General features: G+C 32.1%; 1 protein-coding gene across 1 annotated transcript in view; it reads left to right on the top strand.

Moving 5' to 3' along the window:
- LOC108314792 (cilia- and flagella-associated protein 47) overlaps window positions 1–19,282 on the top strand; it is a 161,682-nt gene that overhangs the window by 139,299 nt on the left and 3,101 nt on the right. Inside the window, exons 17-18 of the mRNA XM_037743965.1 lie at window positions 14,190–14,287; window positions 14,583–14,699. Coding sequence (XP_037599893.1) covers window positions 14,190–14,287; window positions 14,583–14,699 — 215 coding nt within the window. The remainder of the gene's footprint in view (window positions 1–14,189; window positions 14,288–14,582; window positions 14,700–19,282) is intronic.

Raw genomic sequence — 19,282 nt, 5'->3', positions numbered from 1 at the left:
GTATTTTTCTAATCACTTAAAGAATTTCTGTTCTCTTAGTTCTGTTTGTAACTATCTTAATGTGATTTATATGTGAATGGTATCTTACCAAATATAAAATTTGGGGGTCATTATTTTTCTCTGAACACTGTACACAGTGTCCCCACTATGTTATGCCTGTAAAGTAGCTGTGGAAAACTGAGATCAGCCTGATAGCTTGTTTCTGCACTTTTTCGTATTGTCAAAATAAGTGAGGTTTTGAAGGATTTAAAACCTATTCTGAAATAGACATTTCTTTGTAAATTTGGCATATATTTTTTGGTGCTCATTTAAATTTTATGATATTGCTTGAAACTGAGACATGACTTTTAAAAATATTCTATTAACATAGATGACCTTGTATTATACCTGATATTTTTGTATAATCTTAAACAGTGGATATTTAACATTTATTAACTATGGTATTTATTATATGATTATTTTGCAGATTATTTTCATTATATCCTAAAAGTTATCTCCTTTCTTTAGGAATTTTATTATGAATAATATTGAATATATATATATTAATTTGGCAAATTAAATTCATTTTAAAATGTGAATTAGCCTTGCATTCTGGCACAAACTCAGATTTTCCACGATAGTTAAATCCTTTTTATATACTTCACCTGGAAGAGTTTACTGTTATTTTAGTTGACTGATTTAATTTACTGATAATTAGTCTGTAATTTTTTTCTACCATTTTTTAAATTCAGTTAATGCAAACCTTAGACAATTACCTGGAAAACATTCTTTTTTTGGAGAAAGGGTTTCTGTGATAGTGACACTTCTTGTTTTGAAAGAGTTTCTGTGATAGTGACATTTCTTGTTTTTTGAATTTTGTAGTATTCACTGATAAGACCATCTAGATTTTTTTCTGCCTGGGATGATTTTAAATAACTAATTAATTGTTTAATTGTTATAGGATTATTTTTACTTTTCATTTTTCATTGAGTGAGATTTTGTAACAAATTTTTATGAAATCAATGAGATTTATCTAAAATTTTAAAAAAATTAGCATAAAATTATTCATAAATTGTTTTCTTTTTATTTTCAATATTTTTTCTTATAGCATCTTCTGTTTTAATTCAGTCTTTTTCCATAGCAATTTTTTACCTTGATACTGAAAATATTTTACTTAATTTCCATTTTATTGGTCATTTATATAAAAGTTATATCAAGTATTACATGGATTACTTTATATCACATTTCATGTAACTCATAACTATTATATGTGGCTGGTCTTATAATGATTTATAGTTCACACATCTTCATAACTCAACTACCTTTGCATGCAAAATTATCTATGTTGGCATTAAAGAATATACCACATTGCATTTCAGAAGTGTTTCAAAACAAAATTCAAAAATGCCCTATCTTATGCTTTATGAGATTAGACATGGAAATCTGAAATTACTAGCAAACAGAATCCAGCAATCTAGAAAAAATATTAAATATAATCAGGAGATTAAGTCTATCTTAGGAATACAAAGTTGTTTTAACATAAAGGCCCGTCTATGTAGTACATCATATGAATGAAATAAAAATGAAGAAAAAGGATTATTTCAATGGACACAGTAACAGCAAAATTATGTATCTAGCAAGAGACTTGTATCAAGAATATATAAAAAACACAAGTCAGTGGTAAAAAGAGAAATAAGCCAATTTAAAAATGCACAAAATATTTAAATAGACATTTCTAAAAGGAAAATAAGTAAATTACCCATAAGCATATGAAAAGTTGTTCAGCATAATTAGTAATTTGGGAAATGCAAAGCAAAAATCACAGTAAGTTAGCATTTGGCACCTACTTGTGAAACTAAAATTTTTAAAAAGTCTAGTTTAAAAGCTTCTGCACAGCAATGGATACAATCGACAAAGTAAAGAGACAACCCACAGAATGGGAGAAAACATTTGCAAAATACCCATCTGATAAGGGGTTAATAGCCAGAATATATAAGGAGCTCAAACAATCCTATAGGAACCAAAGATTTAATAATCTGATTTTAAAAATGGGCAAAAAAATTTGAATAGATATTTTTCAAAAGAAGACATACAAATGGTAAATAGGCGTATGAAAAGGTGCTCAACATCACTGATCATCAGAGAAATGCAAACCAAAACTACAGTGAGATATCATCTAACCTTAGTTAGAATGGCCTATATCCAAAAGATGGGCAATAAAAAATGCTGATGAGGATGTGGAGAAAAGGAAATCCTTGGACACTTTTGATGGGAATGTAAATTAGTATAATCACTATGGAGAACCATTTGGAGGTTCCTCAAAAAACTAAAAATTGAGCTACAGTATAATTCAGAAATCCCACTGCTGGGTATAAATTCAAAAGAGAGGAAACCAGTATATGGAACAGATAAATCTGCACTCAGCAGTTTGTTGCAGCACTGCTCACCATAGCTAAGATTTGGAAGCAACCTAAGTGTCCATGAGCAGATGAATAGATTTTTTAAAAATATGGTACATATGCACAATGGGATACTATTCAGCTATAGAAAAGCCAGTCCTGTCATTTGCAACAACATAAATGGAACTGGAAATCATTGTGTTAAGTAAAATATGCAAGACACAGCTAAACAAACATTGCATGTTCTCACTTACTTGTGGAATCTAAAATTCAGAACAACTGAACTCACGGACATAGAGAGTAGAAGAATGGTTACCAGGGACTGGGAAGGGTAGTGGTGGGATGGGGAAAGGTGGGGATAGTTAATAGGTACAAAAAAGAATAGTTAAAAAGAATAAAACCTACTATTTGATAGAAAAGCAAGTAATAACTGTACATGTTAAGGTAAAGAGTGTTATCAGATTGTTTGCAACTAAGTGGATAAATACTTAAGGAGATGGATACTCCATTCTTCATGATGTGCTTATTTCACATCGCATGCCTGTATCAAAACATCTTATATACCCCATAAATATATGCACCTACTATGTAGCCACAGAAATTAAAAACATTTTAAATTAAAAAAATAAAGACTATAACAAGTGTTGGCAAAAAATTGTGGAAACCAAAAACCTCATATGTTGCTAGAGGGAATGTAAAATGGTGCATCCACTTTGCAAAACTGTTTGGCAGTTTCTCAAAATGTTCAAATTAGATTAACTAGTGAGAGAGGTAATGCATGCTTGAGGGCAGGGAGTACATGGAAAATCTCTGCACTTTTTGCACAATTTTTTTGTGAATGTAAAACTGCTGTAAAAAAAGTCTCTTAAAAATAGATTAGTAATATGATTCAATAATTTCACTCATTGGTTTATACTCAAGATAATTGAAAATGTATGATTATAAAAAACTTTTACGTAAATGTTCATAGCAGCATTATTGATAATAGCCAAAAATTAGGAACACAAATGTCCATAAAGAAAATGTGATATATTCCCAAAGCGGAATGTTATTCAGCAATAAAAAGAAATGAAATACCTATACATGTGGAAACATGAATGAATCTTGAAAATGTTATGCTAAATAAAAGGTAACAGAACACAAAAGGGTACATATTTTATAATTTTATTTCTGTGACATGTCATAGTAGACAAATCCATAGTGACAGAAAGTAGATTCATTTATTCCCAGTGTATGAGGGAAGAGAGAAATGAGAAGTGACAGTTAATGATTATTGAGTTTCTTTATGTGTTGATAAAAATATTTTAAAAGCAGATAGTAGTGATGCTTACACAGCTCTATGACTATACTAAACAACAATGAATTGAACAAGTGAATTGCATGAAATTTGTTTTATGTGAATCATATAGCAATATAACTTTTATAAAAATGTACCGTTATAGTCATCTAAAATAAAATTCATATAACTATTATATTCATAAGTAAATTGACTTATTTTTTCCAAAATTTCTGATGAAAGTTTGTGATTAACAAACACATCTCTAATTCACAATACTATAAAGACCAGTAATTTTATTACTATTTAAATATACCTGAATATTGGAAGTGATGTAATGTAAAAGTGGATAAAAACATAACTTGCAAATTAAAATTTTTAAAAATGTGTAGAGCATCACTTGAATTTTTTGGTTTCTGACAAGTGATATCTACATTAGACTGCAGGCTCTCTCTCCAAAAAACAAACATTGACTGGATGATAATGTGAATACAAATCACTTGGAGATTTTGTTAATATGTCTTTATATTTCACTAGGTGTTGACTAAGGCCAGAAATTCCGCATTTTCAACAAGCTTCCATTTGATGTAGGTTGTGCTGATTCACTTAGCTCACTTTGGGTAGCAAATCCTTAGAGGGAGTATAGAAGAGAGAGTAGCTTATATCAAAGTAAGTATCATAAAAGCAGAGAAAATCCTTGATATATCAAAGCTGTGATAAACTGTGATGAGGGCTTGGCAGCAGCCTTGAGTATAAAAGACAAGATACAGGCATAGGATCAGAGATTAGAGAAGAGCTTTCAAGTTTTGTCTTTACTTTTTCACAACATTGGAAGAATCATTGCCATCCTATTCTTACTGAGAGCCTTTTTGAACAGCTACAGCCCATGCCTACTGCTATTTGACAAGTAATATCAAAGCAGATTCAAAGTTGTGATGGGTTGAACAAAAATAGGTGCCCTGGTTTCTACTCAGGGAGATAGAGAACTGGAAACTGTTTTCTCCCACCCTTATAACAACAACGAAAATCAGAGAAACAGCAAATTTTCTATTTTTTTTGAACCCTAACAGAAAGCTGAGATTGCAGGACAACAAAAGGAGACTTGGTTTTTACTGGAAGAAATGAGATGATAGCAATGGTCTACTTGTAGACAGAGCTAGATACCATTAAGGATAGTTGAGTTAGGGTGATTGGTATATTGTTAGAGGCCAAGTATACACTAGTGAGAGATCGCGAAGCTCCAAGTGGCCACAGTTATAGATTCTGCATCTTCTTGCAGGTCGTTACTCCACAAACTCCACATGTTGCTCACAGAAATGACCAGAGTGAGTCTGGGGAACGTGTACTCCTTAGTACCTAGCGTAGGGGCAGGTAATTCACTTAGCCTTCTGTATATCTGTCTTAGTTCATTTAGTGTTATTATAACAGAATACTATGGATTGGGTAATTTATAAACAATAGAAGTTTATTTGGGTCATGACTCTGGAGGCTACAAAGTCCAAGATAATTAGGTTGCCTTTGATGAGGGTCTTCTTGCTGCATTATTATGGTATGGTAGGCATCCCATGGGTAGAGAAGATGATAAAAAGTGAGAGCATGCCAGGCAGACAGAAAAAGAAGGCCAAACTCTCAATGTAACTAACCCACTCCTGAGATAACAGCATTAATCCATTCATGAAGCCAGAGCTATCATGGTCTAATCATATCCTAAAAGTCCCACCTCGATTGCTTGATATTAACCATTGAAATGGCAATGAAATTTGAACATGAGATTTACAGGGGACATTCAAACCATAGCAATATCTATAGAACAGATGTGTTCATCTATATTAAGGACACCACATACTGTCACCCATTGGGCTCTGGTGAATACTCATTGCTGTTGCAAAAAAAAAAAAAAAAAAAAAAAGTGAAAAAAACCCAAACACCTCTTGACCTGAAAAAGGGGCTGAAATTAAACATTTCTGTCAGGTAGAAAATCCCAAATAATTTTTTAAAACTCCTAGAAATAGTATATGTGTTTATCAAGGTCAGAGGATATATGATAGTATACAATGAAATTAAATTATATTTCTATATATTGGCAGTTAACAATTGGAATTTAAAATAAAAATATACCATTTAACATAGAACCATAGATGAAATTCTTAAGTACTTAGTATAAGCATCTGTAACAAAATAAGTTAAAGATATATATGCTATAAACTGCAAAACACTGATAAAAGAAATCAATGAGAACTAGAGAAATATAACACACACATGATGTTGGAAGACTAAATGTTATTAGGTTATCAAATTGACCTATAGATTCAATTCAATTCCAGTGAAAATACCATCACATATTTTTATAGATAGATATCAATAAGTTGACTCTAAAATATATACATAAGGCATTGGCATTAAAATAGCCAAAAAACTTTTGAAAAGGTGGAAGAAAGTTTAAAACTACAATAATTAAGACTGGGTGGTATTGACAAAAGAATAGACAAATAGATCAAATAGAATCGAGAGACAAGGAATATACCTACACAAATATAATCAACTCAGGTTTTTTTGCTTACAAAAGAGCAAAAGAAATTAAATCAAATAAGGCTAATGTTTTCAACAAATAGCACTTGAATAATTGGAAATGCATACACAAAAAATGAGCACTGACCTATACCTCACGTCTCATACTAAAATAATCTCAAAGTAGATCATAGATTTAATATAAAATATAAACCCACAAAACTTTTATCTCAATGTGGTTTTATTTTTATCTCAATGTATTTTATTTTTATCTCAATGTGGTATCTCAGTGTAGTTTTGATTTGCATTTCTCTAATGACCAGTGATGATGAGCATTTTTTCATATGTTTGTTGGCCTCATATATGTCTTNCTTTTCATTTTTCATTGAGTGAGATTTTGTAACAAATTTTTATGAAATCAATGAGATTTATCTAAAATTTTAAAAAAATTAGCATAAAATTATTCTGTAATTGTTTTCTTTTTATTTTCAATATTTTTTCTTATAGCATCTTCTGTTTTAATTCAGTCTTTTTCCATAGCAATTTTTTACCTTGATACTGAAAATATTTTACTTAATTTCCATTTTATTGGTCATTTATATAAAAGTTATATCAAGTATTACATGGATTACTTTATATCACATTTCATGTAACTCATAACTATTATATGTGGCTGGTCTTATAATGATTTATAGTTCACACATCTTCATAACTCAACTACCTTTGCATGCAAAATTATCTATGTTGGCATTAAAGAATATACCACATTGCATTTCAGAAGTGTTTCAAAACAAAATTCAAAAATGCCCTATCTTATGCTTTATGAGATTAGACATGGAAATCTGAAATTACTAGCAAACAGAATCCAGCAATCTAGAAAAAATATTAAATATAATCAGGAGATTAAGTCTATCTTAGGAATACAAAGTTGTTTTAACATAAAGGCCCGTCTATGTAGTACATCATATGAATGAAATAAAAATGAAGAAAAAGGATTATTTCAATGGACACAGTAACAGCAAAATTATGTATCTAGCAAGAGACTTGTATCAAGAATATATAAAAAACACAAGTCAGTGGTAAAAAGAGAAATAAGCCAATTTAAAAATGCACAAAATATTTAAATAGACATTTCTAAAAGGAAAATAAGTAAATTACCCATAAGCATATGAAAAGTTGTTCAGCATAATTAGTAATTTGGGAAATGCAAAGCAAAAATCACAGTAAGTTAGCATTTGGCACCTACTTGTGAAACTAAAATTTTTAAAAAGTCTAGTTTAAAAGCTTCTGCACAGCAATGGATACAATCGACAAAGTAAAGAGACAACCCACAGAATGGGAGAAAACATTTGCAAAATACCCATCTGATAAGGGGTTAATAGCCAGAATATATAAGGAGCTCAAACAATCCTATAGGAACCAAAGATTTAATAATCTGATTTTAAAAATGGGCAAAAAAATTTGAATAGATATTTTTCAAAAGAAGACATACAAATGGTAAATAGGCGTATGAAAAGGTGCTCAACATCACTGATCATCAGAGAAATGCAAACCAAAACTACAGTGAGATATCATCTAACCTTAGTTAGAATGGCCTATATCCAAAAGATGGGCAATAAAAAATGCTGATGAGGATGTGGAGAAAAGGAAATCCTTGGACACTTTTGATGGGAATGTAAATTAGTATAATCACTATGGAGAACCATTTGGAGGTTCCTCAAAAAACTAAAAATTGAGCTACAGTATAATTCAGAAATCCCACTGCTGGGTATAAATTCAAAAGAGAGGAAACCAGTATATGGAACAGATAAATCTGCACTCAGCAGTTTGTTGCAGCACTGCTCACCATAGCTAAGATTTGGAAGCAACCTAAGTGTCCATGAGCAGATGAATAGATTTTTTAAAAATATGGTACATATGCACAATGGGATACTATTCAGCTATAGAAAAGCCAGTCCTGTCATTTGCAACAACATAAATGGAACTGGAAATCATTGTGTTAAGTAAAATATGCAAGACACAGCTAAACAAACATTGCATGTTCTCACTTACTTGTGGAATCTAAAATTCAGAACAACTGAACTCACGGACATAGAGAGTAGAAGAATGGTTACCAGGGACTGGGAAGGGTAGTGGTGGGATGGGGAAAGGTGGGGATAGTTAATAGGTACAAAAAAGAATAGTTAAAAAGAATAAAACCTACTATTTGATAGAAAAGCAAGTAATAACTGTACATGTTAAGGTAAAGAGTGTTATCAGATTGTTTGCAACTAAGTGGATAAATACTTAAGGAGATGGATACTCCATTCTTCATGATGTGCTTATTTCACATCGCATGCCTGTATCAAAACATCTTATATACCCCATAAATATATGCACCTACTATGTAGCCACAGAAATTAAAAACATTTTAAATTAAAAAAATAAAGACTATAACAAGTGTTGGCAAAAAATTGTGGAAACCAAAAACCTCATATGTTGCTAGAGGGAATGTAAAATGGTGCATCCACTTTGCAAAACTGTTTGGCAGTTTCTCAAAATGTTCAAATTAGATTAACTAGTGAGAGAGGTAATGCATGCTTGAGGGCAGGGAGTACATGGAAAATCTCTGCACTTTTTGCACAATTTTTTTGTGAATGTAAAACTGCTGTAAAAAAAGTCTCTTAAAAATAGATTAGTAATATGATTCAATAATTTCACTCATTGGTTTATACTCAAGATAATTGAAAATGTATGATTATAAAAAACTTTTACGTAAATGTTCATAGCAGCATTATTGATAATAGCCAAAAATTAGGAACACAAATGTCCATAAAGAAAATGTGATATATTCCCAAAGCGGAATGTTATTCAGCAATAAAAAGAAATGAAATACCTATACATGTGGAAACATGAATGAATCTTGAAAATGTTATGCTAAATAAAAGGTAACAGAACACAAAAGGGTACATATTTTATAATTTTATTTCTGTGACATGTCATAGTAGACAAATCCATAGTGACAGAAAGTAGATTCATTTATTCCCAGTGTATGAGGGAAGAGAGAAATGAGAAGTGACAGTTAATGATTATTGAGTTTCTTTATGTGTTGATAAAAATATTTTAAAAGCAGATAGTAGTGATGCTTACACAGCTCTATGACTATACTAAACAACAATGAATTGAACAAGTGAATTGCATGAAATTTGTTTTATGTGAATCATATAGCAATATAACTTTTATAAAAATGTACCGTTATAGTCATCTAAAATAAAATTCATATAACTATTATATTCATAAGTAAATTGACTTATTTTTTCCAAAATTTCTGATGAAAGTTTGTGATTAACAAACACATCTCTAATTCACAATACTATAAAGACCAGTAATTTTATTACTATTTAAATATACCTGAATATTGGAAGTGATGTAATGTAAAAGTGGATAAAAACATAACTTGCAAATTAAAATTTTTAAAAATGTGTAGAGCATCACTTGAATTTTTTGGTTTCTGACAAGTGATATCTACATTAGACTGCAGGCTCTCTCTCCAAAAAACAAACATTGACTGGATGATAATGTGAATACAAATCACTTGGAGATTTTGTTAATATGTCTTTATATTTCACTAGGTGTTGACTAAGGCCAGAAATTCCGCATTTTCAACAAGCTTCCATTTGATGTAGGTTGTGCTGATTCACTTAGCTCACTTTGGGTAGCAAATCCTTAGAGGGAGTATAGAAGAGAGAGTAGCTTATATCAAAGTAAGTATCATAAAAGCAGAGAAAATCCTTGATATATCAAAGCTGTGATAAACTGTGATGAGGGCTTGGCAGCAGCCTTGAGTATAAAAGACAAGATACAGGCATAGGATCAGAGATTAGAGAAGAGCTTTCAAGTTTTGTCTTTACTTTTTCACAACATTGGAAGAATCATTGCCATCCTATTCTTACTGAGAGCCTTTTTGAACAGCTACAGCCCATGCCTACTGCTATTTGACAAGTAATATCAAAGCAGATTCAAAGTTGTGATGGGTTGAACAAAAATAGGTGCCCTGGTTTCTACTCAGGGAGATAGAGAACTGGAAACTGTTTTCTCCCACCCTTATAACAACAACGAAAATCAGAGAAACAGCAAATTTTCTATTTTTTTTGAACCCTAACAGAAAGCTGAGATTGCAGGACAACAAAAGGAGACTTGGTTTTTACTGGAAGAAATGAGATGATAGCAATGGTCTACTTGTAGACAGAGCTAGATACCATTAAGGATAGTTGAGTTAGGGTGATTGGTATATTGTTAGAGGCCAAGTATACACTAGTGAGAGATCGCGAAGCTCCAAGTGGCCACAGTTATAGATTCTGCATCTTCTTGCAGGTCGTTACTCCACAAACTCCACATGTTGCTCACAGAAATGACCAGAGTGAGTCTGGGGAACGTGTACTCCTTAGTACCTAGCGTAGGGGCAGGTAATTCACTTAGCCTTCTGTATATCTGTCTTAGTTCATTTAGTGTTATTATAACAGAATACTATGGATTGGGTAATTTATAAACAATAGAAGTTTATTTGGGTCATGACTCTGGAGGCTACAAAGTCCAAGATAATTAGGTTGCCTTTGATGAGGGTCTTCTTGCTGCATTATTATGGTATGGTAGGCATCCCATGGGTAGAGAAGATGATAAAAAGTGAGAGCATGCCAGGCAGACAGAAAAAGAAGGCCAAACTCTCAATGTAACTAACCCACTCCTGAGATAACAGCATTAATCCATTCATGAAGCCAGAGCTATCATGGTCTAATCATATCCTAAAAGTCCCACCTCGATTGCTTGATATTAACCATTGAAATGGCAATGAAATTTGAACATGAGATTTACAGGGGACATTCAAACCATAGCAATATCTATAGAACAGATGTGTTCATCTATATTAAGGACACCACATACTGTCACCCATTGGGCTCTGGTGAATACTCATTGCTGTTGCAAAAAAAAAAAAAAAAAAAAAAAGTGAAAAAAACCCAAACACCTCTTGACCTGAAAAAGGGGCTGAAATTAAACATTTCTGTCAGGTAGAAAATCCCAAATAATTTTTTAAAACTCCTAGAAATAGTATATGTGTTTATCAAGGTCAGAGGATATATGATAGTATACAATGAAATTAAATTATATTTCTATATATTGGCAGTTAACAATTGGAATTTAAAATAAAAATATACCATTTAACATAGAACCATAGATGAAATTCTTAAGTACTTAGTATAAGCATCTGTAACAAAATAAGTTAAAGATATATATGCTATAAACTGCAAAACACTGATAAAAGAAATCAATGAGAACTAGAGAAATATAACACACACATGATGTTGGAAGACTAAATGTTATTAGGTTATCAAATTGACCTATAGATTCAATTCAATTCCAGTGAAAATACCATCACATATTTTTATAGATAGATATCAATAAGTTGACTCTAAAATATATACATAAGGCATTGGCATTAAAATAGCCAAAAAACTTTTGAAAAGGTGGAAGAAAGTTTAAAACTACAATAATTAAGACTGGGTGGTATTGACAAAAGAATAGATGTGTAGATCAACAGAATAGAATCGAGAGACAAGGAATATACCTACACAAATATAATCAACTCAGGTTTTTTTGCTTACAAAAGAGCAAAAGAAATTAAATCAAATAAGGCTAATGTTTTCAACAAATAGCACTTGAATAATTGGAAATGCATACACAAAAAATGAGCACTGACCTATACCTCACGTCTCATACTAAAATAATCTCAAAGTAGATCATAGATTTAATATAAAATATAAACCCACAAAACTTTTATCTCAATGTGGTTTTATTTTTATCTCAATGTATTTTATTTTTATCTCAATGTGGTATCTCAGTGTAGTTTTGATTTGCATTTCTCTAATGACCAGTGATGATGAGCATTTTTTCATATGTTTGTTGGCCTCATATATGTCTTCTTTTGAAAAGTGTTTGTTCATAATCCTTTTCCCACTTTTGAATGGGTTTGTTTGTTTTTTTCTTGTAACTCTGTTTTAGTTATTTGTAGATTCTGGATATTAGCCCTTTGTCAGATGGGTAGATTGCAAAATTTTTTTCCCATTCTGTTGGTTGCCAGTTCACTCTAATGATTGTTTGTTTTTCAGTGCAGAAACTCTGGAGTTTAATATATTGTAGATAATGGAATTCAAGTTTTTCACTGTTGACAAAAGAATGTGGGGGAGGTTTCATAATGAATTCTGTGGTCCTGAAGTAGGATTGGTAGAGTTGGAAGTAACAGGAAAACAATTAGTTGTTGCTATATTGTTATGTATTCATTGACTTCTGGTTGGGGGATTATTTTAATTAGTTGTTTTCCTGTTATGAATATGATTTCCCTGCAACAAGATGTTAAGCGCCTTCAAGGCAATTTCTATCCCTCCTCTAATGTCTGTACAAGACAAGGATGTACTATCTGTTGGATAAAGCCTATATCCACTGCTAACTGACTGATTCTCTATCAATGTAAAAGGCTAGTAAATGACCTTTTTCAGTTCAAAAGTTATCATTGTTTCCAGTCCATAGAAAAATAAATATTAACTACAAAAATGAAATATTTTGCTTTTATTGATAGCTATGGGCAGCAAATACATATTCAGAGAAGCACATTTTGCTTAGCTAAGAGAGTAGATCTTATGTTCTCACCACACACATATACACAAAATGGTGACTATGTGAAGTGATGAATATGTTAATTAGCTTGATTTTGGGAATCATTGTACAAGGAATGCTTATGTCAAAATATAATTTGTGTTCTAAATACATACACTCTTTATTTGGCAATTATACATCAAAGCTGGACAAAAAGAAAAGCACATTTAGGTTATTATTCAGCCAACTGGCAATGTATGTTTAAAATCATTAATTTGATTACATTGAATCTTATATCAAAAATGTTATTTATAAGTTTCTATCAGGAAACAATGCTTTGAAAAATAGATTGTTTGCTATGTATTAGTTGAAAATCCTTAGTGATCTTTATTTGCTAGACTGATTTTGTGATGATATACTATAGAAATCCTATAGAAATTTTCAGTGCTGTAGCTTCTCAGATGAAAGAGTACTGGAGATTGTCTGTGAAGTGTCCAGGACATCTGTGATTCGAGTGAAAATTAAGTCTTCCGATTCCAGGTGTAAAGCAGTCCTGATTTGTGAAGTTAGTATACATGTCATGGACATATCCTGTCATGCTTTCTTCTTCACAGAAAATGGAAGTAGAGAGATTTGAGGGAATTTATAAATATCACCATTTGCCTCTTGTTTTCAGACAAGAAATTGTCTCACACCATAAAGAATCTAGGCTTTTTGGAAACTTACTGAAAGAGAAAATGTCACATTCAAGATAGCAATTATTTCCACTGTTTACCCTCCACCCAATATAGGTATTTCAGATATTCACTTAAAATTCAAATATATTCTTTTTTTGTTCTGGATTCAGCATAGCAATCATGTCTGAAATTGAGAATTCCTTTTACTACTCCTCCATCTTATATTGTCTTTTATAGGCCAATTTTGGTTTCTTTAACCCATAAATCTTGAATTCCTTTCACATACTTTCCTACCATGTGGAGAAATTTCTGCCAGAAATGAAACTGGCACTCGTACTCTAAAGATACAAGTAACTTTATGCTTTTTCAGTATCCTTACCCATATTGATGATCATTGATTAAATATTTGAACCTCAAGGTACTCAACAGAACAAGTAAGTTTGAAACATTGAATTTCTCTTCCATTACCACACTGTAGTGTATTTTTCAAAGCAGTTCATATAGAAATAAAGAAGGCAGCTTACAACTGTTTATAAAGCCTTACAGATAACTCTCATAATATTAATCTTCTGGGGCTTAAAATTTGTTTTTATTTCCAATATAATATGCTTTTTGTTTTCCAGCAGAAGCAAAATTTTCTTTTACTATTGCTTAAACTTCCATAGGTATCTTTCAGTGAAGTAAAACTATTGCTGTATTTACTCTCCCTCTTTTTTAAAACAGATGTTTTCCCCTCTGAGAGATGGATAGTAAATTTTGACAAAGACCTTTTAGATGGCCTAGTTTTGGCAACACAGTTGGGAGCCTATTGCCCATTCTTGGTAAGCGTCATTTTTGTGCATGATGATCTTCTATTATTTGAAAAAATTTAGTGGTTAAAATTTGAAGTATATTTTCTGTAAACAGATTCTTTCGAATATCTTACATTCAAGTCAAACACCTGGATCTGAATGGCTAGCACTACCTTTTCATTTATTCTTGCATTTTAATTGCAATAATTTATTACTGACAAATATTAATATTTAAATGACTATTTGCCTAACTATAGAGACCACTTAAAAAGCAGAATTTTTTTTTCCATTGCCAACAGGTTTGATTTTTTTTTTTTTTTTACAGATTGAGTCTCATTTCATAAATATGTACACAAAACCAAGAACAGAGGAACAGTATTTGCACAATTGCCTGATTATCGTAAATACTCTTTATGAAATTGGTTTTGACATTGACATACAGGTGGGTGCCTTTATATTAAACATTCTATAAATATTTTATACATTTCTTTTGATAGCTTACTCATTTATAATATTTCTTTGTTCATATTTTTAAAATTTGAATTGAAACAAGCTTTTCATGAGCCATTGCTAAAATGTAGAAATTAAAATAGGACTTCACAGAAATCAACTGGATATTTTAAAATTTGTATAATTATATACATCCAGCTGTGCATGATAGGAAAGTGCTTCTAGTACAAGTGCCTGAAACCCCAAAAATAAACAGTGAGTGCATTATTATCAGTACTCAGTCTGAGAATGAACTAAAAGAGCAGAATTATTTAAGTATGGATGTTATTTGATCATCTTCTAATTTAGTAGCAAAGATAAATTTTCACTTTCGTTTTAAAATAAATGTTTGTGTAGAGGTCACAACAGCAATATACATTTTAATTGTATCTTGCCCTCCAAGTTGTAATTCCATTTGGCTTTTCACATCAAAACCTCGATAGCAATAATCAAAAATATATTGGATGCTTACTATGTTATGAGCCTTTTGTTTGTTACTTAGGGGTAATGAAAAGATAAAATAAATGGTTCCTGACTTTGAATATATAAATTCATTAAATTATCAAGACCTTTGGCTCTTAAAAGATAATGTTCTACTCATTTAATTGTTAGTAACGGTGTATGAAAAAAATGAAGTATAGAATTCAGATGAAGGAAGAGATCAATGTGATGCTAACTGATACATCAAAGACAGTGTGGAAGAGGCAGGAATAGGTAGAATTTAGTTTGAGTCTAGAATGATGAATTGGATTTGCATTGGTAGTGGTAAGAGAGAAAGTTGTTTGCTCAGAGGAAGTAGCGCGAACAGAATATAGAGTGTGAAAAAGTGAAATATGTTAAGGAAATTGTGTGAATAGGTTTCCCCAGTTGAAGTTTGGTATTGGAAACAGAGACATAGGCATATACTGGGATATTGAATATCAGCATAAAAATCAGGAATTTGTCTTGTGGGCATTATGGACGATAAAAGGCCTTCACTCTTGCAACAATGGTCAGGATGGACCTAGAGGAGAGGAACTGAAGACAGGGAACACAGACCAATCACAGTGCAATTTCAACTGGTCAAGGAGGGCTGTAATTACTTTCTCTACTCATATCATTTTAATTAGGATTAAAATATAACAAACTGATGTAGGAGAGGTTTGCTAGAGTCGGTGACCAGCCACAAAAGAAGAGCATTGGAGAAAGACTATTGTAATTAACTCTGAGTTTTTCATTCTGTGATCCAGAAAGATTGATGATACTAGCACCCAAAGTGATATATTATACCTGCTGGAGAAATGAATTTTACAATTGCTCACTTTTTTCCTTGTATTAAAGTCACTTGCATGTTAAAGTCACTTTGTACCATTCCTGACATTTGTACTTTTTAAATTTCATTTCCCTTTTATTTCTTTTTACATTTTTGGTAGAACTGTAAAGAGAAACTGCAATCAATAATTTTAGGCAGAGAGTTCTTTTATAATAGTAGAGTTTTAAGGGTAAACTCTAATAAAAGACTGGTTTTGAAGAATAAAAATATTACAATTCCCATAAATTCAACAAATTAACCTCCTTCATGAAAGACAATGGATAAATCCTTCAGGGGTACAGATGTGACAAAACTACATTCATGCCTTCAAAGATGTTGCAGACTAATAATCACAAGTTACATGAAACAAGGCTGATGCAAAGTGACAGTGAATGCCACAATAGACATAGAAATAATCTACTATGAGACTCAAAGACAGTGAGAAGTCACTCTAAAAAGGATACCAGGAAAATGTGCACAGGTCGCTTAGTGCTTAAGCTGACCCTTGAGAGCTTGGTAGGAGTTCACAAGAAATTTAAAATATTTTTGTTTAGGAAAACCATACCTTATGATTCCCTCCTTTGCTTTTTGATTTCCTCAGATCTGTTGACTCAATGTATTTATTTTATTGTATAGTCAAAAATAATTTTAAATAAGTATCTACTAGATAAAAATGCAGAAATGTTGTCCAAGATTTGATGAATGAAGAAATTGAAAGTCTACTTAGCAGATAATAACCAAACCTTTATTAGCCAATTCCAATGCCCTTTTTATTAGCCCAGATTTGCCAACCACATTAAATGGCAGATTTAAAAACATCACCCTCTAATGAACTTATACGTAATAAATTAATGTTGTTTCTTGTACTGGTCCACCCTTGTATCCTATACAATTCAGCAATGAACTTAATTATTAATGCTTAAGTTTCTTCTTTATTATGTTCTTAATCGCAGCCTGAAAATTAGCTTCATAAGTTGTTGTGGTAATGTTATGTCTTTTTGGAGAATCCTGCCAGTAGGAATATACACTTACTGCATACTCTCCTTTTCATGACATGATTTTTATTTATAGCAAAAATATTGACCTCAGCGTAGAATGCATGTTTTATTCCCTCATGCAAAGATAGATAACAAAATAAGTATAATAAGCATTTATGGAGCTTTACTGCACATACTTTAATAATTAGTGATTGGAGCTAAGGGTGAATCGATAATCTAATTTTGTCTTTAAATTTTTTTGTTTCCTTTTTTTTTTTTTAATCATTTGTTAGGGTTCTCTAGAGACACAGAAACAATAAGATATATGAGAGGGGATTTATTAGGAGAAATTGGCTTACATGAACCCAGAGTCAGAGAAGTCTCACGATAGGCTACCTGCAAGCTGTAACACAGAAGAGCTGGTAGCATCGCTCAGTCCGGCAGCCTCAGAATCAGGGAATCTAATTCTGCAACCCCTAGTCCAAATCTAAAAACCAGAGAGTCCCCAGAGACCACTGGTGCAAGTTTCTGAGTCTAAACACTGAAGAACCTAGTCTGATGTCCAAAGACAGGAGGAGAAAAGGTGTCTCATCCTGGAAGGAAAAGAGAGCAGAGAGAGAGAGTCCTCCTTCTTCTACCTGTTTGTCCCAGCCCCAGCTGATTGGATAGTATCTGCCCACCTTGAGGGCAGATGTTTCTTTCTCAGTCCACTGACTCAGCTTCAACCTCCTCTGAAAACACTCCCACAGATACCCAAAAACAATGCTTCACCCGCCATTTAGGTATCCCTCAATCCAGTCCAATGGACACCTAAAATTAATTTTCATAACCACTAGGAAATTTTTAGCTTTAAATAACAGAATTATTAAGTAAAAGTGGTTTAAAAATAAGGAAATTTAATATTTTATATGAGATAAAGTCAGGCAATCAGAGGTTATAAGGATAATTGTTCACTTTTTTGACCAAGTTATCAGAGATTCATTTTTGCTCATTCTTGACCTACTAGTTTTGTTTTGGGACTGCACAAATAACTCCAAAATTTCTGCCAAAGTCTCATATAACACCTTCATACAGTGTGTTTGGGGCTGGCTGAGTGGCATCTTTTCTTGTGCTCCTCTTTTTTCAGAAGGTAAACCTTTCCCAGTGGCCCCACAGGATATTTCCCATTGCATATCATTGACCAGAATTGAATCCTATTCTTGTGGCTAACCAGTGGTTGATTAAAAGTTTTTTAAAAAGGATATTCACAAAAAGTGAGGTTCATGGTTAAGAAGCAAGGATAAAATGGCTGTTGGGAAGGCAATCAACAGTTGTCTTTGTAGGATTATAGTATATAATTGTGTACTGCTAATTATATTTGGCATCAGGTTTGAAAGTGATAGCTTAAAGTTATGGCACATTAAATCCAGCATAAAACCCAAGATCTTATCACCCCTTCTACTTACTGATGATGAAACTGAGGCCCAGGAAATTCAATTTACTTAATCAAGAGCATGGCACTGTGTCATAACAGGACTTGAATTAATTTACCAGATTTCTTGATTTTTTTGTTTGCTTACATTACTGCGTTTTGTTAATCTAGTAGGAAAACATTGTCGTCATGGGGGAAAAAAGGACCAATACAATTGCAGTTATTTTTGGTTAGATTTATATAGTGCAAATAATGATTATGTCCTTAAAAGTACTTTCACATGAAATATTTGTTTTAAATAAACCTAACTTATTTTAACATTTGGCTTTCTAGCCTAAGGTTGACAAAAGTCTAATTGCTTTAGGTCATTATTGTTTAAATGTATAAGGAAAGGTGAGAATGCTCTTTTATTTGTGTTTTCAGTATAATGGCTTATTACATATATTTTCCCATTAAAACATTTTTAATTTGCCAAATTGCTGGATTTTTGAAAGATTAGCTTTTAAAATAATTTTTATATTGCTATTTATATCATTTTATGGTGTAAACACTAAAACATGGTGCAAAAGACTTTGATTCATCTCAGACTTGCACCCAGAGTGTTCTGCCATTAATACTCTTTTCCCCAGTAAACACACCTCCTGTCACCCTAGTTAGCCCTCTTCGGATCATACTCTAGGATGATATAAAACACAGGATCCAGCAGAGCCGTACATTCTTCACTTAAAAATTTACCTTCTTGGCCGGGTGTGGTGGCTCATGCCTGTAATCCCAGCACTTTGGGAGGCCGAGGCGGGTGGATCACGAGGTCAAGAGATCGAGGCCATCCTGGTCAACATGGTGAAACCCCGTCTCTA

The sequence above is a fragment of the Cebus imitator genome, unplaced genomic scaffold (assembly GCF_001604975.1).
Source record: "Cebus imitator isolate Cc_AM_T3 unplaced genomic scaffold, Cebus_imitator-1.0 Scaffold161, whole genome shotgun sequence".
In the NCBI taxonomy this organism is placed as follows: domain Eukaryota; kingdom Metazoa; phylum Chordata; class Mammalia; order Primates; family Cebidae; genus Cebus; species Cebus imitator.
This window is presented reverse-complemented; position numbering and strand designations above follow the sequence as displayed.